The 23771-nt window shown below is 39.5% G+C and overlaps 1 protein-coding gene across 3 annotated transcripts in view; it reads right to left on the minus strand.

The window, feature by feature from the left end:
* Window positions 1–23771, minus strand: part of LOC115574613 (neurobeachin-like) — a 228094-nt gene that overhangs the window by 160179 nt on the left and 44144 nt on the right. For all 3 annotated transcript variants that reach the window (XM_030406282.1, XM_030406278.1, XM_030406270.1), the window contains exons 2-7: window positions 10118–10349; window positions 7994–8094; window positions 7659–7754; window positions 6837–6958; window positions 4377–4503; window positions 1495–1614 (exon numbers count right to left, since the gene is read on the minus strand). In XM_030406282.1, coding sequence (XP_030262142.1) covers window positions 1495–1614; window positions 4377–4503; window positions 6837–6958; window positions 7659–7754; window positions 7994–8094; window positions 10118–10349 — 798 coding nt within the window. The remainder of the gene's footprint in view (window positions 1–1494; window positions 1615–4376; window positions 4504–6836; window positions 6959–7658; window positions 7755–7993; window positions 8095–10117; window positions 10350–23771) is intronic.

Here is a 23771-nt window from a genome sequence, read left to right on the forward strand (position 1 = left end):
TAAGTCGGCTGAGGACAAGATATCACTTTGTGGGAACATGTTTGAAAATCAACAATAACAATGATGTATGTTTCTAATCTACGTCAATGTCTAACTACAACTTTAAAAGAACAAATCATCCAAAAATGAAAATTCAGTCATTTAGATGTGGATCACGCCTGATTAGTTGTTTGGAGCCATCTTGTGTTTTTTTCCTTTGCTGTTTTTCAAAACAAGTCCCATCCAATTAAGTTGTTTAGAAGAATGCTGCAGTGCTGTTTTGTTGTGAAGCTCCAGAAATGATTTGTTGACTTTGAATCCTCACCTGACTTTCCGTCCGCATGGAGGTGAGTAAATCCTGACTGAGTTTTCATTTTTGGGTGAACTTTTCCTTTAACCTTTTTTCAAATCATTCATGTCACCAGAAACTGATCGCATGTAGCACCACGCTATCTGTCACAGCTTCGAATATTTTTTCCGTTTCCAGTTGCATGACCTTACTCTCCGTGACATATGAGATGACAGCAGCTGCTGTTGTTTAAATAATCCTGATCCGGGGAAATGTTAAGCTTCAAGGATGTAGAATACAGCTTCCTCTGGTACCACTGTGTGATGGTGTGATGTCCTTCCCTTGTTTGAAATAGGCTAATCTAATCTAAACTATTCTCTCGGTGTGTCCTAGGTTTGATTAGGATTATGATGATGTCTGCTTCCATCACGGAAAATAGTCCTCCTCATCAGAATAATGCTACCTTATGGGCTCTACTTTCTCTTCAGACATGGGAATATCCCTCTACAAAAACCATCCATCATAATTGAAGGCAGCTTTATCTAATGCGCTGGAATATTTCATGAACCGCCCTTAAATCTAAACCTGTCACTTGCGCAATCTTCCCTTGAATACACAGGTATAGAATGAAGCACACCTTTGGAAATGTGTCTCATCAGTACTAGTGGAAATTGCTTTTTAAATCTGTCCTTAAGAGCTGTGCGCGACTACAAGCTTCATTTTGGATTACAGTCATTCAAACATGCAAATACTACGCTATTACACCACCACCCGCAATGGTGTCATACATTTTAAACAAGAATGCTTCAGTCTGAGGGTGTTCACAATCTCTGCTCACACATAAATACAGTAGATAGGGAGATTTTGTCATTTTGGCACCCTATACATACATGAATATTTCCTCTATACATAAATCTGTTTTCTCAATGTTTGATGCTCCATCTTCTACCCTCGCGCAGCACAGCTCTGTGACAAATGGACGCTCAAATTAAGACTGAAATGTCAGTCATATTTCTGAGAGAAATCCATGTCGATGCGGTAAAACTCATTTTTTGCTCAATGAACACTCTTGAAGATGCTTTTTTTTTTTTTCCCCCCTCTCACATTTTCCAGCCATGTGAAATGTCGATGTGGCAGCCTCAGTCACTCCTGTGCCAATAAACATCAAAATGAGGGCGGAAAAAAAGATGACAGCAGTGAGGAGGAGGAAAGAGAAAAGTGCTTACATCATTTGTGTTGACGTGCCATGCCATGTCTCCATAAGAAACAAGCTGTCCGTTGACGTAGCATCTGATTTCGCTGTTCCTCCAGCGGCTGTATATGTGAACTATACTGATCATGTACCACTGAGAGGGGAGAAGGGGGTCAGACAGAAAAGATACTCAGTCATTATCTGTCTTTTGTTGTACATATTAACACTTAACACAAGCTTGGTTTAGTGAGCAACATCTCCAAAATACTAAGCTCTCCAATTTGTTTCTTTTAAAGCCAGGAAATTCAAATAAACCTCAAAGTTACTACAGTAGAAATCCACGGCCGTGAGGTTTCCCACCTAATGTTTCGGAAATCTGCAGTGGAACATTGTGAATAATAGATCAGAGAAAAGGCTAAAAGGAGGCAAGACAACTCATTTTGCAGTAGGAACAAAGCCACGTCAGATACCGGTTGTAATTATTCAGGCACAACAGCCAGTCGAGTCAAATCAAGTCCTCAGCTGGGGAGGTGACTTTAGAAAGATGTAATGTCTAACAAATACAAAAATCACATTAAAGAACACATGAAAAAGAGATATTGATTACTTAACAACTGTATAGTAAAGACAAGGAAACGTGAATGGAATGCTTTAGCATATTTTTTAAAAACTGTGGCCATATTTACTGAAGTTTTCTACGTCGATAAAGTGAAACATATCTTAAGCACTGTTTATAGTGAAATAAAAACAAAAAGTTTTAAACTTAAACTGCTTTGGTTGCACTTCCTAAAGCAGATCCTGTACATACTATATATTATTTATTCATATCAGAACACTTGCTGCATTTTTATTTCTTAACTTTTCCAGTTTTTTATCCGAGGGGTTATCTCATATTCTGTTTTGCTGATGCAGCAGTTGTAACACTGATGTAAGTTCCTTTGATTTAACATTGAACATCTCTCCAAAATGTTCGCTTACTCAGATCTTTTTTTGCGGCTCTTTGAATTGAAAAGTTGAAAATGGCAGGACCAGTTTAGCTATGATTTCAAACTTCAGGATTCTGTGTGAAACACTGACGTATAAGAGCACAAGAGTGACACAAGTGTAACCTATAGAAAAGCATTAACATTATTATGTAATATGTAAGATTTCATGTGAACAGTTTTGAGTGGACATTCATATACTTGATCTGCTTTATCATTCATTTGTAGATTTTATTTTAACTTCCTGCCTTGTTGTCAGGTATTTTTCACTGTTTGTAGTTAAGAACAAACTCAGTAAGATTTTTAGTATGTCTGGCAAGATTGCAGGTCAACAACAGCAACAGTGTGACGCTGCTTTGTGGGACACGCGTGGAAGAAGAAGGACAGGCCATCCTAAGTGATGTATCACACGCTCTCTGTGGTGAATATGAGTTATTACTATGAGGGCAGAGATACAGGGCACCTACGTGGACTTCCCATACCCACAGTTCCCTGTGATATCAGGTTTTCTTCAGTTGCATTTTGGTCTATTTCTATTATTGTTGGTGATGTTGTGAAGCATTGTTGTAATTGTTGTAAACCTGTTGTTGTTGTTGTTGTTCTCTTTAAGTTTAAACTCGTGTACTGACACTCCTGGAAACTTGTGACAAGAAGAAGACATGGCGGCGATGAATAAAAGCTCCAAAGTGTGGTTTCATTTCACTGAGAAAGATGAGAACAGTGTATGTTGCAATGTCTGTAAAATCATCATTCCAAGTCAGGGTTGAAACAGATCTTTCTATGCAACATGTGATTAAATTCCAGGAATCCGATGCATTTGACTCTTTGCACGAGTGCCACTGCCTCCCAACCAAGCAGAACATCTGTTAACAAGGGTAAATAACCTCTATTATTATAACATTAGCACCACGCAGGCAGGCTTAGCAGATTTTTTTCTGCTAAGAAGACAAAATAAAAACGAATGCTCAACAAATATTCTAACATTTCATGTATTTTAGATGATGACAGACGGACTGCTGCTACAGCTAGCCCTCAGGCTATACTTTCCTAGTAGCTGTGTTAACTCATGAAATGAATATAACAGATAGGGCAAGCTGGGCACAACAACTCACAGCAGTAGGCAACAAGTTGTCCATCTCTTATGTGACTGTGCACCCACTTGTTTATTAGTTTGACCCATGAAGGGCACTGTGAGCAGTCTAATGGAATTACAGCCGTCTTCGCACAAAGGTAAGGACACTTTAAAGAGGATTCATTGCTGAGGGGAGGAGTGGAGGCAGCCTGCAGATAATTTAGAATGCCACTTATCTGCAGATGTCTGAACCTAGAATCAATTAAAAACTTCATTCAACATGTTTTATCTCCTAAGAGCTTCTCCAAAACGATAGCCACGCTGTGGCAGTAGGAACAGGATGAATAGTTGTTCTCAGGTGTTGCGTGAAGCATCTAATTGTTTGACACATGCTTTGAGCCTGTTTTCCTTCTCTGCAGGGACAGCTACGCTACACTGACATTCCACGCTAAATTAAGTTTAATTTTCTCATCTACATTTCCATCCAATTACACCTGCAAGACTCCTCCGGGAGTCTTAAACACTCCAGGACTATGAGTAGACATACAACTTTGTAATGCCAATAACAGAACAGGTGGTGGGGAGGGAGTTACGGTTAAGTGTTGCCAAAAACTGCAGGGCGTTTTTAAAGAGAAGTGTAATTTCTGTTTGTTTTGAATGAAAAATAAACCTAATTCCACTCAGCTCAGGCCACAATTATGTGAAAATTGGTTTATTTGGTGTAATGCAATCCATGTTTAGATGACGTTCATTTATATTTAAAACAGTCTCCAGTCTTCAGTGTGCAGTAATTAATTTCATATACTAAAATAATCACATGCCTTTCAAAAGCAGAAAAACACAGTTGAAAGCTGCTCTTACCTTCCTGGGCTGAAAATCATACTTCACACAATGCTGGAAACCTTTTCCTTTAGACTTGAGTGATGTCACGATCAAGCAGTTACCAACAAAATGTGCCGAGTAGCCGATGCCCTTGCTGGTACGAAAGCTGTAAGCAGAAAGATACACAGTATACATCATGAACTGAGAAACAGATCGCTGTCAGCATTTTTTAGGATTTTAAAGCAGCGTTACATAACCTTTTACCCTTAAAACATCAGCTTCAGCTTCATCATCGATCAAAAAATCCAGGCAGGTTGGCCCACCCAAACGAAACCTCTCTGCTCCCCCCTGATCTGTCAAGCTGCAGTTGAGCCAACCTGTCTCTATGTAGACTATTGCAATTAACTGGCTAACTAAATACTGTACTGTTTATTCAGCCAGCACTGGTGAACACCTGATCAATAATAAGTGTTGGAGTGTCGCAAGCCATAAGATAAGTGAAGCTTCACGTTCTGCGCAACAGACTTAATAGCACATTATCATTCTGTAGCCTAGAATGCTTATTTTCACTCAGACTTTTGTGGGGCTTGAGGAGTAAACAAACTTTGATATCATATATGCATTTTTGCCATTTCAGGTAAAACCTCCAGAGGCTTTAACAATGATATGCATGGCATACAATCCAATAACTGAAGTGAAACAGTGGCTTTCTTCTGTATAATAAGATTGGGATCATCATACTTTTGAATGCCTGCCGCTATGAAGACACAAAGCAATCTGCAGAGCTAATTCTAAAAAAATCTTATGAGAATTATATTATATTTAACCAGACAGAACCGGAACAAACCTTAGGAGAGACCATACTGACTGCAAAATTCCATGCAGGCATGGAAACAACTACAAAGACTCTTATTAGACGAGCACACTTTAGTGATGCTCCCAGGGTCTGATCCCTCCACTCTGATCTTCTTGACTCCACAGATAAAAGATATATAATGTCAGCACTGAGGAAATGCCGCCTGTATACAATATCAGCAGACTTTGTCCAGCCCACACCCTGCGCGCACACACACACACACACACACACCCACCCACACACACACACACACACAATCCTGCAAATACCACGCTAGTTCTCTCTTCTCTCCCTCCTTGGACTCAACATCTTTTTCTCTGCTGACATATACTCACTACACTCCCACAGTCTTTACGTCTATAACAGTGCACCACCTTCAAAGCCCCACATCACCACCACCTACTGGGATCATCTAAAACAAACAGACCTCTTTGTCAGGGCAGATAAAGAGAACCTGGGCTTTTATATTGCAGGGCGCATGCAGGGACAGAGAGATATAGAGCCCCCACACCTCGCTACCACTGAGCCGGCCAAGACGCTCCCCTGGACAAACCTGCTTGTGATTGCACATCAGATGAAAAGCAACAAACCTTGGTCCGCTTCTGAAGATACAATTCTTTTTTTTTTATTGTTGTCTACATGCCCGGCCACTGAGCTATGAAGCCCTCGGAGCAGTGCACAAACAGGATTAGCTTGGCATATCTCAGCCTTTTTGTGACTCTGTCAGTAAGAAATCGCTGCCACATGAATACCAATAACTTCGCTTAGCCAGTATTTTGGGCTTTTTTTTTTTTTTTCTTTTTGATGTTACACATCAGAGAAACACAGAACGAGTTCTTCCAAGGTGATCCACGTAAAGCAATGGCAGCCAGCAGATGATACAATGAACTAACTGTTATCTCTGACCAAATAGTGTGAACCCATCGGCCAGCTCTACCCTTCCATCTCATTCCCTTACACGGCTCTTTTAAAACGTCCATTGTGTTCTGTGATTTTCTCCAAAAGCTCCTCTCATAAACAGAAAAAAATGGCTGCAGGACAACAGTGCACTTTTGAGATATTGATTTTTGCTCTAATTACCCATAAGCCCCCTGCAGGAGCTGGTATGTGGGCCTTATGTGGCAGATATTCAGATCTAAATTAATACCTCCACAGTGCCTCCCACTGCAGCAGTCCACCTCTGTAACAGCCAGCGCCAGTCTCTGTAGTTCACGCTTCCATGGGTTTTAATCTTAATAATCTTACCTAATTCCCTTTTTTCTCCATTATAATTCATGAGTACCTATCTGGGAAAAAAATGAAGCCCTTTCACAAACAACATTACATAACTGTCGATTGCGTGTGGAAAAATAATGTCTGTAAAACTAGTTTAACCTTGAAAAAACAAGTTCCAGTCATAATCTCCTTAGCTGGGAAAATCACTGTAGGTCACGGAGTATCAGAGAGCATATTGATTTGTCAATAAAGCTGCTGGTAGCTTTATAGGTCTCTGCGGAGAGGGAATGATTTCTAATACTCAGCTAAAGCAATTAGATTGATGAAAAACAGAAAAGTGTAATTCTCTTCTCTCTGGTGTCATAATGTAGACCAAAAGCACCTGTGAGAGAGCTAAGGAGCACAAATGTGTTCAATTGTGTACTCACCAGTAGAGATATGGTTTGTCCTTGTCGACATTGATGTTGTTCAAGGGATCCATTCTGAACCAGGTGTTGAATGTAAAACCATTTTGATAAGGCCACTTGGCAATAGGAGGTAAAGCAATGGCCTGTGATAAAAAGCAGAAAAGACAACAAAACGCAAACACGCAGTCATTAAAAATCCACTGCACCGCCTCTGCTGGAGTAAGTTTAAGTCAAATTAAGATCAACTGCGTAGAAATAAACTTGAATCAGAGACCAAAACTAATGAAAAAAATGACCAACGGTTCTTCTTTGTGCCCAAGGTATAACAGCAAGATTTATGGGATTGTTTGTTTAGGTAAGAACTCTCGTTATGTTCTAAGTTATCAAAAATGTTATAAAATGAAAACTGCTAATTGCAACTGATTGAATTATAATTCCTGCTCATGCTGAAAGTGTTATGATGGCAACTGTTCAACCTCTGAAATAAATCCAGCCGTGCTTCCAGAGCTGTTTGCTTCTGGATAAAGTTGCAGTGAAAATGTATATTTTAAATAAATGTGACAAGTCATTCATCTACTCTAGTCAACACGTTTGACGTTATGCAAAAGGATACAAACGGTTCACATTTCATTCCCAATGTCTGATTATTCTATAAAATCAATTCATCATCCTCGCACTATTACAGTATACTTTCATACTTTTTTCATCATCTTATCAGTGAGATAATGACAACAATGTTGTTCAACAGAATTATGTTTGAGGCAATGTATTGTCCAAGAAAACTAGTTAACACTAAGTGCCATTTTTAAATTGAGTGCAGAGTGGAAATGTGTGAAAGCTTACTGCTGCACTGCGACCAGGAAAGTTGAAGAAGGCATCTGGACCGTGTCTCTGGGGCATCTGATTCAGCACCGACAACATTTTGACCGCATGCCTCGGCTGCACAGGTGATGAAAAGAGTCAGAAGAAGAAAGTCAAGGCTTTCTCTCTGACGGTTTAGAATGCAGTCAATACACTGTCAGTTACTTCATCCCGCTTTAAGTCAATCACAGAACAAGCCTCAGACATATCAGTGTGATGGCTCTCTGGTGGCAACTCGAGTGACAGTGTCAAACCACACATTAAAAAAAAAACAACTTGAGTCCAACTCACTACATCCGCACCGTGCTATCGCTTACCCAGAGGCCTCCTTCCCCTCGTAGCATGCTGAAGAGCAACTTCAGTTCCTTCACTGTGATGCTGTAGCTGGCCAGCACTCCCAACATGTCCACCAGCAAGTCTTAAAAGGCAAGATATCATGCACACATCACCAAACACACACATAAACAAGAGGAGAGAGAGGACGATCCTGAAATTGCTGCATTATACAGATATTACATTTCATCCACACTGCACAGGAGGTCCTCGTGGTGAAAAGTATTCATATGCATCAACTCCAGAGATAATAAAAAACAGTTTCGCTTTAGTTCTCGCTGAGTTCATTGTCTGTGAAATTCCATTAAATCTGTCACAGAAACACTTCTACTACAATTACATGGAAACTGACTTGTAAATCAAAGTGATGTCTAAATTGTTCAACTCAGAGGCGCAGCAACACTGCAGGGAGAATGCGTTTGGATTTCATCAGCTGAAACATAATTTACAGGTTACACAAGGTATGGATGTAATTTGCACAGTGCAAAATACCAAAGTGACACTGACTTCCACAGACAACCACACAGTGACCTGAATACAGATTACAGGGGCTCTGAAAGGGCTTCCAGAAAAGCCTATATGTATCAAAAAAGTAGTATATGGACATCCTAACAATACTGTGACCGATCACATGCCGCACCGTGTGCGTTGGTCAAGGGGAAATTCTGACCTGAGGGTGGTGCTGGACAAATTGTTCAGGAAGTAACTACACGGTGACCACAACACAGCGATTAACCCCTGGATAATTAATAGCCCATAAATAAATTAATACTTGTACCAAATCTCATGAGAGTCAAACTTTCTTCAAAAGAACTGAGGTCTTATAGCTGGGGGGCCAACTGTAGCTTATTATTAAAGACTCCCTCCACACATATATTATGGCATAGATAAAAAACATTCCCCCAAGTGTTTCCAGTATGGTTCTTACAGGGGAGAAAAAATGACATTTTCCACGGCAAAATCATTAAATGGAATCTACTCTTTCTCCTTCATTAAAAAAAATCCCTATTATGTGAATATGCAAATATTATTAATTTCAAAAGTTTAACACAAGATGTCTCCTACTTCACTTCAAGTCCATTCTCATCATATGTGCAATGTTTCCTCATCTCTCTTGTGTATGCAGAATATTGGACCAGGACTGTTTTCCAAACTATTTGTGATGCCACAGTTTATGCCAGTCGGTTCACCTCTTAAAATCTGGTTTCTAATGGAGCCCAGAGAAAATGTACACGTCATTGGTGAACAATGAATGTGGGAACAGCCTTTTTGTAGCAAACTCTGCCCACAGATCATTCTACACAGTGAATTTCAAACATTCAACTTCTGGAACAAGACGAAAAAGAATCATTTATGACTGGAGGGGGATTTACTAAATATATATAACATATTCTAGATCTAATATGTGAAAGAGTACCATTTATGTAAGGGAAAGATCTACCTACTATCAATTACAAAATAAAGCACTATCGTTCAAGTTCAAGATTAATTTTGTCAGTGTGACTTAAAATACTCCTAAAATAATTAGGTGAATGAATTGCTTCAATTACTGACAAAAAAGGGGGCGACTGTGATTAAATGGTTGTAAGATTAAAAACACTGTTTTCTTATTCATAGCTTTTTCATTGCTTCTATATTTTAAACATATCTTTAGGAATTCACTTCTGCCCTCATTGACTGTTTAGATTTTGCTTTTATCTATTTTCACAGAGACAATACTGACAGGGACATTAATAGCTTTACAAGCTTTAAGTTTTAAGATATATTTTCTTTGATCCCATTATTGAAGGTCTTTGGAGCATTTGGAAAAGTTACCTGGATTCCTGAAGAGCAGATGGAAATTAGCTTTTTTTGTAATAGTAAATCAATTGCAGATCTGTTAAAAGATACAAGTTGTCCTCTGACGAAAATTAGGAGGGCACTACCTGTTTGAGCCATACTTGAATTTGGGCCATTGGTTTGAAACGTTCACAGTGTTTCTATAGCACCTAGATCTGCTTTACAATCCAAAAACACAATTAAATCTTACTTTCCTTAAAATGGGACCTTTAACATGATAACAAATCAACATGTACTACCCCTACCAGCATCTCACACCATTATCATACCTGCAATCATGTCATCCACTGAGTTCATTTTGAGCAGCACCTGCTGGATGAGTCCCACCTCAGTGCTCGTTTGTAGGTTTCGAACACTTTTCCGGAGGATGGCGGTGAACATGCTCCAGATTTCAGCCTGACAGGTGACGTCGCAGTGCTCCAGCAGCTCCACCATGCAGCCAATGCTTTCCGCATCCTGGATGATGAAGTTGGTCTCCAGATCGAACTCACCGCCCACCAACTGCAGAGCAAGATGTGACAGAAGGGTAATGTAAGAAAAGACTGCATTTTTATACCTTCCACGTGCAGCATGGAGCGACGTGGACCTAAACTTTCACCCTCAGTGTGGCTGTTTGACCCAACTTTCACCTCTGGTCTTTTTTCAGGTCAGGTTTTTTCTCGAAGGGGAAATTAACCAAGAGAACGCTTTCATATATTTTTCGGGTCACTGCTCTGATGTGAAAGGGCTGGCCGGCACTGGAAAAAGAAAGTGGAGATCTCTTTTCCTCCTTAAAAAGGTTTTGATCAGAATTTAAGCACCCATGAAAAAAAAATAGCCGGGCATTTAATGAAAAGAGGAGGGGGAGGACGGTCCCTATTGCCCCGCTGCCGCTTGTGAGTCACAAATGATAATCACTATTAAAAAAGTAGAGAACAACAATCAATAATGCAGTTCTTCAAGTTCATCAAGCATGAAATTAGGCCTCTAAAGAAGTGCATGGTATATGAGGAGAGCACTGACAACAACTTGCTGGTGGGCATCAAAGCAAGCAGCTGGAAAATGGGCCTAGATACCCACTGCACATTACCGTGATTGACAGGTAATAGCTAGGTGAGATCAAAAGCAGTGGAAAGAGACTCGTCCATGGACTTATAAATCGAGCCTCACCTCAATCATCATCAGATCTTGGTGCAATTACATTACAATGATGTGTGTCAGTGGACTGCAAGGACTTGAAGATTGGACAGACAGTTTTTCCTCCTTCAAGAGTGCGGTTGTTGTGCTCCACAGAAGTGTTTTACACTCTCTGAGGTATAAACACACTTCAGTGTGCATTAAAAAGTTTCAGGTGGAAAATGGAGAAGGCCTCATGGGAAAGGATGCATTCAAACTAATCCAAAGAATTAAAACTTGTCAAACAAAGTTGTGCCACACATTTAAGGCCCTGTCCACGCATAGAGTTATTTCTTAAAAAAAAGCTTTTTCTATGCCTCTTGGCCTTTTGTACACACATAAATGCTGTTTTAGGTCACTAAAAATGGAGCTTCTGGGAAACTCCTTTCAGGGTAGAGATATTCAGAAACTCTGTTTCCAGTGTTTATGTCCGAATGGGCAGAAACAAAGACCCCCACCCACGTTTATCAGTGTATGCAGCAACTTTAGCAAATATGAATGTGGAGTATGTGTTATGACGTTGAATACATTTGTACAGTGCTGGAATGGATGTAATATTGTTTAGTGTTATATCGATACAGACACAAACAAACATTAATAATGCAATGATTGAAAAAAGAGCCATAAACGGCCGCTTACAATGTTTTCTGACAGATTATCCAGGAAGATTCTGTGACGAGCGGACACATTTCCCTGCCTTGTTCATTCTGTAGCTAAGCTAGCAACCAGCATAATACAATCTTCTTCCTGTTTTCAATGGCATGCGCATGCCCAGTGTGCGTGAAAGACTATGAGATACCATATTCAGGTCGGTTTTATGGACAGAGAAACGTGTACGTGACTGGGCCTAAGCGATGTTGCAGGTACGTAGATCCACTACAAGTGACAAAGTTAACTTTTTTACAAGGATTTTTTTCTTATTTCAGCAATTTACTGAGGCAGTTTATTCTGGCAAAATGAAAAAGTTATTGCCTGCATCTTACATAAAACCTCAGGGCAATGCAGACATCTTTATGAATGAGCACAAAGGGCAGTGAGGCACTAACAATAACAAGAATCTCACAGCTTGAAAACTCATGGGGTGGGTGTAATGTGCACTCTGAGTCAGCCAAAATGTGCAGACGACTCCTGTAAGGCCAAACAAGCTGTAACACTTCTGTCTTCTATGTACAGGAACAATGTTAACTGGGATGTAAAATTAACAAACTGGTGGAAAGCTCCTTATTTGTATACGGAACATGCCCAACGCCAAACTGCCTACTCTTCCCATCACTGCCAAATGCCACCAAGCATTTCCACCAGGAGAAAGCCAATCACAAGACACCACCATTTTGTTGCTTTATCCTTCTGTTGGGTAAAACATGCTGCATCTGGTGGCCAAGTCTGTTGGGCAGTGAGGATTACATTTGACAGTATAATATCAGTTTGCTACCAAAACCCCGGATTCTGCCCAAAAAGGTCAGTTAGGCTAATAAATATTTACACATACTTTTCCAAAATCCAAGTCCACTAGCACACATTGTTACAATGATCATGTTGTGCTTTTTGGGATTTTGCCTTTTCCTGTATTGTGTTATGTAGCATTTATGAGGGAGTTACTCTCTCCTACAGAAAACTCTGCTCCCTCACTGCCTGAGACGTCTGGGAACTTATGTGCGTCACTGTGTAATAGGGGTGGTGAAAAAAATCGATTACTGATTAATCTCGATTATAATATTGACGATTATGATTCGATTATTAAATTTCCAAAAATCGATTTAAAAAAAATATATATATATTATTATTTATTTTTTTTTTGAAATAGTAATACAAACTGGAGTCCTCCTCTTACTGGCTTCCGCCACATGGTCCACAGTCTGGAGCCAAGATATGTTATTCCATCCCGGAGCTTTTTCACACTTAAATAGATTCCAAATCTTTACAAGAAGACAAACCTTTCCGTGCAAGTGTCCCTCAACTCTGCTCACAGGGTAGCAATAACCTGCGATGCCTGGACATCCAGAGCTACAGTCTCATATGTGACCGTTACAGTTCATTATGTCAGCAGTTAATGGAAGCTAATGTCCTACGTACTTCAGACAAGAGCTATGGATGATAGCCACACAAGCGCAAATATGTGTGAGTTTCTCAAAGCAATGGCAGATGAGTGGGGAATAGAGAAACACGCCCTGGTTCTCGTCACCAACAATGCTTCTAACATGAGTCCGGCTGCTGAGCTTGGCAGCTTTCTTTTAACAGTGAAACACTACATTTAAAACAAATTAAAAAATAATAATTTTGATATTAGTTACACTATATAATATTGAGGGTGCTGTGAGGTGTAACTCAAAAGATAAATAAAATAATTCAGCAGCTGACTGATGTTAAAAGGAAGATCAATAATCGTTAATAATTGAAAATCGAATCGATAATCGTTAATAATCGAAAATCGATTTGTAATCGAATTGAGACTTCAATAATCGGAATCGAATCGAATCGGGAAATTGGACCGATTAACCACCCCTACTGTGTAACAGGCTTTACATAAATATAGATTTTTTATATATTGATTGTAATATATATAAAGCTGTACCACAGCCATGGTTACCAGATGGAGCTGCCACTGACACTGGCTACAACCTGCCCATTAAGTAATGTTCATGTATGACTCTCACCAAAGAGTCCATGTCTCCCTCTTTAGCTAAAACAAGACACAGTGTGAAAAGGGATGTTGCAGCAATGCACCATATGAGAAATACACGAGTTTTTTGAAAATTAAAGTATGTAAACCTATTCTACAAGGATACCCAAATAAAAGTATGACCCTGGAATTGTGCATAATATGACCTCTTTAAGTGAATGGAGCAAAACATACTTGAAAGACTCAGGTCAAGTAATAAATTGCAAACAAGATTTCAAAGAAACTAAATCTATCATACTTGTCACTGGACTAAAAACATAAGATACCAGTCGTGCCAAGGACAAAAACCTAATAATGGAGGTTATACAGCAACTGCTGGGCTCTCCCTTTCTTCAAGATCATTTATGAATTCCACTGAAGCTGCAAAAGTCTTGCTATCAATGATGAATAAGTTCCGCTACTTAATGTGCAGCACCAAGACGTGAAGATGAGAAAAAGTTATTTGAGTTCAGTTTATTGTTTCGACAGAGACAGGAAGATTGTTGTGCTAACGCTGTGTTTACTTACAGTGTTTCCCCACTCACACAATGTTTTTTGTATGGTTCCTACTTTGTGTCAGAAAGAATGCTAATAAAGACCGAAGAATACTGATCAACTGATAATGAAGAGGGGATGTTTAATGGTTCCGGAGGCAGTCAGAGGTTGTGCGTTGCTCCTGACACAGCCATTGTGAGTCATACCGACCAATACTGTAGCAAAGAAAAAAGCCACGAAGTCTAGACTAAATCCTATCAGACTTCAAGGCTGTTTCTATTAATCAGAATATTCACAGGCACACCACAATCCTGAGAAGTGGTGCAATTGCGGATTCAGAACCCCGGAATAATTTTCTCCCATTATGTTACAAGAGGTAAATAAAGACATGAAATCACTGATTACACACTTAACACATGGAAAGGAGAGCTTCTCTGAGCCATATAAAAATTTGTGAACAACAAATCAATGCATAGTTTTTAACACCACTTCAGTTTAATGTTGTAAACCCCATAATCTACAAGTACATGTCCAAAGTCTTGTATACAGGGGCAAACCGCTGCAGTCTGTTTACATATTGCAGCATTAGTTTTGACATAGTAAAAGACTGTAAATGAGTATACTAAAACTTCAATATGCTCCTGTTTAGTTAATTGCTGCTGCATTAACTTAGTTGCATTACACAATTAAGTAGACAACATATCTTCATATCTGTGCATCGTTTCTTTCTCTCCCTCTTTTTCTCTCTTCTTTAGGGGTCATGTTTTACCAGCCCACGGCAAATGGAGTTATCCTCACACTCTGCTCCTGTTCTGTCTGAAACACCTTCTGTATCAGCCAGCTTTTACTTCCATTACTTTGCTGTGTCACTATGTAACACAGCGACACTTCGAGCTAGGGAAGAATAAATGTAACCTGAGTTCCTTTTTTTTTTTTGCAAAACCACAGATAACTTCCTGACAAGCTTTATCACTTATTTATGTTACAAGTTTATGTTCGTTTTGGTTCTATTTTCTAATTCTCTCTTGTCACAACACAGTGCTTATGGTCTGGTAAGGTTTAGGCACAAAAACCACTTGATTGTGGTTAGGAAAGCATCATGGTTTGGTTTAAAATACCTCTTTTAGTCACCACAAACAGGACTCAAAATGCCTCCCTCAAAACATCCACATCTGTCATCACAAAAACAGCTAGAAAGGGTCTTTTTAGGTTCACACATGCAGCTCCAGCATCTACTCAAAATGTGGTCACTGGCTCTCAGTGGTTGGTTTTCAGTTCATGAGGTACAACCCAATACAACAGCTCTGACAGATATCGTTACAAATAACATTATTTTCAAATAGGTTCAATGGTATGTTTGTTATTTAGGTCAGGGTTGTGCTGGACTACACTTAAAAAAGGTTTTCTTTAAGGCGGAACAGTTGTATTGGATTGCATTAGACTGTGTAGGTGTCATAATAAAGCGGACACTGACTGTACTATATATTCCAACCCATTATTATGGCACAAATTTAGCTTACATTTATTTTGCTTTCTGAATCTTAAGATTTAGTTAATTAAATGTGAAAGCACAAATACATCTCTGCCTCTATAAGTTCCAACATTATACGAGTCCGACAAAACCTTCGACTATGAAGCCCATATAACTGTCAGCAGAACTATAGGATAACTGGTTGAAGCAAAAAATGTAGGGAAGGATATCAAAAGAGGTTATTAAGTGTTTGACTGGGATTGTTTGTTAGAGCTTCATTAGGACCAAATGGCCACTTGCAGTTCCTCTGCAGAGATGGAAAACCTGAGACACAACAATCTCTGTAACACTCCATTAATTAGGCCTTGTTGATAGAATAGCTATATAGATTCCCCTCCTAAATCAAAGGCATGTGGCAGCATGCCTGGAGTTTATTTAATGACAGTAAATCTGACAGCACAAGATTAAAATATTCTGTTGCCTGTAGAGAACAAAATGGAGCGTTGGCCTGAACGCTATGTAGCAAACAAAGCGGCAACAAGTGGCTACAGCTCATCACCTGTTCCAACAAAGAAGGTGTTCATGGTTGCGGCAAAACCAAAAGAGGAATAGAGGAAACTATAAACAAGAGAGCAGTCTTTGAAGAGAGACAGACAACGTCAGAATGGATTCACCTTTCGGCATTACAGTGACCTTTCAGCACACAGAAAAGACAATTCTGCTGTGGCTTCATGACAAAAGTCAGAGTGTCTAGTGACCCAGGCACTGACAGAGGTCTGGATGTGAAGCTGTTTGAAAATCTGTGGAGAGACCTGTCTGCAATTCTTCTGACTGTACTCAGACAGAAGGTAGTGGATGGAAAAATCGCATCGAAGACTTGAAGATGTGATACCTGCAAATTGTGCCTTTAGAAAGCAATCGTCTGAATTTAAATTAGATGCCTCTCTGTTTCACATCTGCAACCTTTTAAATGTATTCTTACTTACTGTAAAATAGGTATAACACATCTAAATGCGGACAAAGGTTACTAACAAAGCCTTGGTTTTTTTTTCGAGTTTCCCTTTGCACTTTTGTTTTTTGTGTCTTTGCCAAGGAACGGTTAATGCAATTAAAATGTGTTACTTTTAACACCGTGAACTGTTAAACTCTCATGTTTAGAGGCATCTACGGAAGCAACAAGAGGCCAAGACAAAACATGCACGGTACATTTTCACTCCATCCAAAACTCCAGAGAATTAAAAGTTCAATTTTCTTTCAGCCTCCCTGCGGCTTCTCCGGGACTTATCTAAAATACTGTAACAGCAGGGAGCACTGACAGCCAAAGAATGAGACTGTACACTCATTTATTGTGCTCCTATCTCTGACTTCTACTCCTGATGGTTTCTGATGATAGAACACTGCTAGCCTTGGTCTGTTTACCACAGCTGAACCCAACGGCAGCTCAGTGTGCTGGTGAGACTGAGCTCCTTGGCTAAATCCTTACTCACTAAGACTCAGAGATGATAGCACTATCAGTAATCTGCACAATAAAGCTGCTGCTTTGAGAAGGACATGTTCTAAATTCAGATGCAAATGACTCAGAACATTCGAAGAAACACAATGTTAATTTTGAGAAACAGGGATGCACAATATGGATTTTTAAGTCGGTACTGCTACTAATTAATTATTTCTCATGGCTGATACTGACCAGACAACCGCTAATTGTAAAACATTGCTAATATAAAAAGAAGTTCTTTTATGCGGACATGGGGGGAGAAAAATTCTAAAATGTGGTGAGCAAAGATGGCTGATTTATTTATCACGGCTCTGATAATGTTTCCCTCGTCTCCGAACACTTCAGGAACATTGGCTACGGCATGTTTTGCTCTCTTCTCAAGGGTGAGTGGCTCCACCCGGGGGCAGTAATTCCACGTCATTAGCATGATAACAGCATGCTACTTGAGCTGCTTCTTCTTCCTATTTGTATTGATTGGCGGATCGCAAACTGGCTACAAAGGCACATTTCACCACCTACTGTATTGGGGTGTGTAGATTTTGTGCTCGCAAAGTCAATGAAAGGAATTTACTATACTTTAATTCAATTTACTAAAATGTTGCTTATAGTTATTGGGGGAATTGTAATCTACGGATTAATTAAATTATCAAAGTCATGGCACTTTTTTAGGCATTTGATAAAATGCAGGGATTACCCTCAACGCATGACTGAGATCAAGGTTAAACAGAGAAAGATCAGAATTAACTGGGTTGTACAAGTTTCAGCCTGTCCTTGGACTTCATTAAACTAAAATGGCATCAGATGGATCAGTATTTATACAAGGAATCATATTATGCATTCTGCAGGAGTTTTTCATCGCAGGGCTGTTCCTGCCATGTGGTCACCATGTTGCCATGAATCTGGCCATCAATCTGTTTTGTCCCTCTGTTTTTCACAGTTGCTGTTGGACCTTATGATTTCAAACATATCTTGATTCATGAGTAAATACTAAAAGGATGGAATATACATCACCAACAAAATGTCCTGAATTATCGTTTAGTTTATTAGTCTGCACCTGTTGATGCTCCATCACTGAGGCAAGTCTCCACAGCCTACAAGTCTGCATTTTTTAATAGATGGGCGAACCGTTAATTGAGGCTATGATGATGACACCCTCCAAGTGTATTCATCCATATGGGATAGATTACCCAAAGTGTGTGTTCTCGGCTAGGAGCTCAGCATATGGGATGTCATACCCAACTAATTATTCCACGTACAGAATGCTCTTTTTCTCCCTCTGTGTCTCACTAAAGGGTGGAAATAGAAAAAATGATGGGCTCAAACTGAAGTCTTTCAGGTGCTACAAGCGTCTGAGCTCTGTGTACAGTCATAGTAAAAAAGACAAGTTGTCAGTCAGCATGTCGAGTGTCGGCTTAAGCACTTATCTTTGCACACCCACCTCACCAATTGGTATTCACGCTGTTTCGACTCGAACGCAAATGGAATTAAAGATGCTGACATTTCTTTGAATGCACCATAATTCAAAATCAAAGAGCCGCAGAAGTTCTATACAGTATGAATGCAGGGTCACACAAACACATAGACACACACATACACACACACACACACAGGGCTGAAGCTCAAAATTATTTTCATTATTGATTTTTCTGTTAATTATTAACTTTCTTTTCTTTTGTACTAATATGAAAAAAACTTTTCATCAGATTATATCGCAGAAAACGTTCCTTGGGGTAATAAATAATTACAAAATGTTCCACTGATGTTCACAGTTTTAGCGCACTGATGTAATTTTAGTCAATATATTTCATTGATAAATCGTAAAATATGCGTGTTGGATAAGTGTTGGATAGCCACATTTAAGGAATCAATGGAAAACATGTGTGTTTATTGGCTGATATATGGATCAGAATTTCTGCTCTCTAATCTTTATCAGACCCAAAATATCAAGTCGATCAGCAGACAGTTAAGAAGAAAAACTTCAACATTGTTTCTTAAAAAAAATACTCAAAGGTATTAATTAATTACCAGAGAAGTTAGTGATTAATTTGACAATTTACAACAAATAGATTAATCAGCTGCGTGTCCTCCACTATTGCTCTACACACACAGACTTATAGAAGATCTGGGCCGCCCAGTGTAAGAGAGAGAAGAAAATTCAGCCAACAGTCCCTGCTGTATGATGCAAAGTGCTGGTCCAAATCAGGGTTTTGCAGACGCAGGTAAAGCTGACCCATTTCCATGTTCCCCGGAGAGGTGCTCACAGAAGGAGGAAAACCTGCCTCCTGTAGCTTTGGCTAATCATGTAATTTCAATTAAGAATATCCGCTCCAAATTATTAAGACGCTCTGAAGCTCAGCGGAGCTGTGGCTCGATGATTTGCAGACATGAGAGGAAGGTTATAGAAACAACACTAGAATGGGAGGCAGGAGAGTAATACCACTTTAATTAGGCTCAAACTGGTATCTATGCAGCTCAAGCTGGCAGACCTGTTAGGATGGTTACACCGGGGTAGTGAGTGACAGCCAGCTCCTCTCAGTCTGCAGAGACTTAGAGAGAAGGCCTCACTGTTAATAAACCAGAGGTGAAACTAGATTAGCAATAATGTCTTTCAGTCACCTTGCACATTGACCTGCGGTTCAGTGAACTGCTCACAGGCTTATTGTCACTTTCACCTGTCCGACCTGGAGAGATGAGATTGTGCGATGCTACAGATAATCCAACAGAGCCTGTTGTGTCTGAGGAAATGAAAGAACCTGAGAACCATTACAGTGATTTCCTAATGTGTTGGGAATAGCAAACCACCAAGCAGCAATTTATTTTACTGTGCAGCAAAACCAAAAATTGTTTATGTGAAAGCAATTAAGGTGTGTGCTTGGTTTAATTTTTCACCCCTGTGGATCCTCTCTTTCAGCGCGATAGGGTTACGAGCCTCAATCAAGTGCGTTTTTTTCCCCCTGAGAGAAAATTCATTTGTGCGTCACCACTATGAGGCGGAGAATTAAGAGAGTTGCATCCAAGCCCTCAAGAGTCCCTCCACTTTCAACTGCTTCTGATTAGGCCAGGGCTGAAGACTCGGCGTCGCCATGGTGACAGGCGGTGAAGATTGGACTTGAGACAGTTTCCGCGGGAAGCCTACGGTGGCCCCTAAATTGGGTGAAAATAAATAGAACTGATGTCCTATTTACGAAGACTGCTGGCGGAGTGCGGACGTTGCAGTGAAGGAGTCTCTGAGGGGCAGATGTGGTGAGGAAGGGTGTCTAGTTATCTATTTATCTAGTCTGCCAGATGTGGACAGAATTGTCCAGCCTGACAATTTCAAATTAATATAATGAGATTTCTGCTTCAGAAAAGTTGTTTTGCTCCTACAAGTTACTGAAATGACACTATACTGGTTGCTGTATTGCATTGTCCAGTCATGATTATCATAATCAGAGAATGCACTGGCTTGATAAATGCTCCCACACACTGATCTAATGGTTGCCTCTTCCTAGAGGTGTAGCAATCCATTGATTCAGATCAATCTATCAATTCAGTGTTTAATGATCCCATGTCGATGCAAAGTCATAACATCAATCCATGTCATCATATTGAGGATACGCCTGTGTTTTGAAATTCTCCTCACGTCACGGTCGTCCAAGCATGGCACTAGCGCCAGGTGATGGCAAGCAGCCAACAACTAGATGATGAGCAGGTTTTACTCCCCTATAAGCGAATCAATCAACAGTGTGGAAATATTTGGGATTTTGGAGAAAAGCCGGGTCAACAGACAAACAGGCATCTCATCCAGCAGTCCTCTTACTTATTGTTAATGCTTCAGCAGTATAAGATGCTTTGTTTCAGCAATGAGATGCTGAAAAACATGAATGCCGGCTGAAATTCAACTGTGGATGAAGTCTGTGATTTGCATCCCTACCTATTAGGACTTTTTTGCACTCAGACCAAAAGTCAAGAGGCTGCTGTTTATGATGAGCTTGGAACACCGACTGTCTCTATGTGTTAGCATGAAGCTCTATTTATGTTCAGTGTTTGTAACAAACAGCACTACATTCACTAGCAGAAGACCAAACCAAGAAAACAAACTGAACGTGGATGTCATAAAAATTACAGTAATGCTGTTGTCTTATTCCAGTTAGTATTCCTCTCCTTGTGAACTTGTGCGTGCAGAGCACAATATCAAAGTTCAGCTACAGAATGAGAACAGCCTGCAGCCGACTTTTAAACCAGAAGCAGTCAAAGGGATAAAGTATGATGCAAAAATTTGGTATGCAGAAGTAAAGCACAGGAAACAATGAATCGGCCATTCCGCAGCCAAGTGCTTAGCAGCACCAGAGGGAGTTGGACACAAAACACTGTATCCATACAGAATACTTGGGTTTTCCATCATCCCCTCACACTTCACAGCCACTCTTAAAAAATATATTATTCTTCGGCAACAATGAGGCAGTCTAGATGAATGTGTTTGAACCGCTCAAAAGTTATGTAACGATGATATAACTTATTCACAAAAGCACTGGCATAAATACCCTTAGATTTCCACAAATATCTTTCACATCAATAGATTATTTTCATTAGACTCACACTCCTTTTGGCATGTCTCACTGAACAAAGTAATGAATCATACTTGAATACTCTGCAGTACAGGGAGTAATATGTATCCCCAGGAAAGACCAGAAAAGTGAACAGAATGGCAAATAAGCTACAATGATAACAGAAGTTCACTGTATTTGACTGAAATCATATGGATGCAGTATTTTCTATGACTGAATTGTAAAATAAATGATCTAATAATAGTCCTATAATAATGAGACATTAGGGTTAAAATATCAATAGTACATAGAGTAAATGATCAGACTGATATATTAGGCTGCCAACAAAACAATTATGGCCACTTCAGTCATCAGTCATTGTAATCATAACAATAAGGAGAATTGATTTTTGTTTTTTTGGTCTGCTAACATCTAATCCTATACTTCTGGAGCGCCATCATTAAAACATACGTATCTATGACGTAAAGACAAAAGTAAAGTCAACTCCCAGTAAAAAACAAAGTGGATTATATGGATTTTTGTTTTGAACCCCTGACATTCAAAATGAGGGAAGAAAATGCAACCATGTACTTGATAGAGCATTGAGGACAAATGTGGGATAAGGTGCAAAGAAAAATCAATTTGTGCGGAGGAGTTTTCTTTTTTCTCCTAGAAAAAAATCAATAAATTAGCAAGGGCATGCAGCTATCGCAAATCGGAGTGCAGAGTGGAAAATCAGCTGACCAGACCAAACTTGACAAACATGACCATTAACAACACAACGTCTGTTCTCAATGTGTGCCTGCTAAAACGAATGACTTGAGAAGAGATATGTATGAAGAGATATTATGCAAACAATAGACTGCATTGAGACAAAATGGCACAGTCACTCCAGGGAACTATTCTAAGGCCTTTTCTTTCTTTACTTTAAAAATGTCACCAAAATAAAGGTCAAGCCATTTAAGAGACAGGGGTGTGGAACGTTGAAGGGAGGCGGGTGTGAAATATGTAGAAAAGAAGCTTATTGCTTCTGTGGGCCCATTTAGTTTGATGAATGGCTTTCACATCAATGCTGAACCATGCTAATGACCACACTTCAAATGCCTATCTATCCACTCCGCTTCACTGATGAGTTAACCTCACCGCTGTGCTGCACACTGACCGGCACTGAGAAAAGAATTAATCTTGTTCCCTTTAAAAGGCAATAATCGTCTTAATGAAGAACGCACAGAGAAAGGGAGAGGGGACGGAAACGGATGAGCCAAGTTGGAAATATTAACTTCCCTCTTGTTTATCTGTTTGTTTCCTTGATTACGTCCTAATGTGTGATCATGAGTATAACTTGAATGTAAATTTATACTAGCCGAGCTTTAGAAATGCTGCACCGCTCAGGCATCCTCTCCCAGCCTGTTGATGTCAGGGTGCACAATTTATGCAACTGATCTCAGATAAGTTTTACTGATTACAAGACAATCCCAGTTGGAGTGTTCAGCCACTGGTGAAAATGAGTCCGACACTGCAGGGTTTTCTCTGCCTGAAGGCTGGGAAATATATCAAAACAATATTATCATTATTGAGTTTTGAGACCATATCCAGCATCATCTTAGATTTTGGATGCTGTTACATCATGAGTGTTGCCTTTTACTGGTTTTAAAAGGCTGCATTAAAGTAAAGTGATGTCATTTTCTGACTGTTCTACTCATTCTAACACTTGTTGTCATTAACTACTTTGTCATTACATCCACATTACTGATGATTAATTATCGAAAATCTCTTTGTGTTAATATTTTGTAAAAGTACCAAAAGTCATTCCTACAATATTGTTGCAATACTGATATTGAGGTATATAAAATATCGTGATATTTGATTTTTTCACCTGGTCCTGGCATTTAAGAAGTGCTTGTAAACAGATTTCAAAATATCTAAATATATATTAAGTATTGTAATATCATTTTATGGACATATCACCTTGTCAGCAGCCGCTTCAATGCACTTATCAAGGGCACATTTGTTACACAAAGGCATGGAAGCAGTGGGGGAATGACACATTCACAATTGTTGGAGGATCAAGGTAATCTATGAGTTTCTGTTATTTGTGGGGAGAACAAATTAAAAATTGTAA

The sequence above is a fragment of the Sparus aurata genome, chromosome 2 (assembly GCF_900880675.1).
Source record: "Sparus aurata chromosome 2, fSpaAur1.1, whole genome shotgun sequence".
Lineage (NCBI taxonomy): Eukaryota > Metazoa > Chordata > Actinopteri > Spariformes > Sparidae > Sparus > Sparus aurata.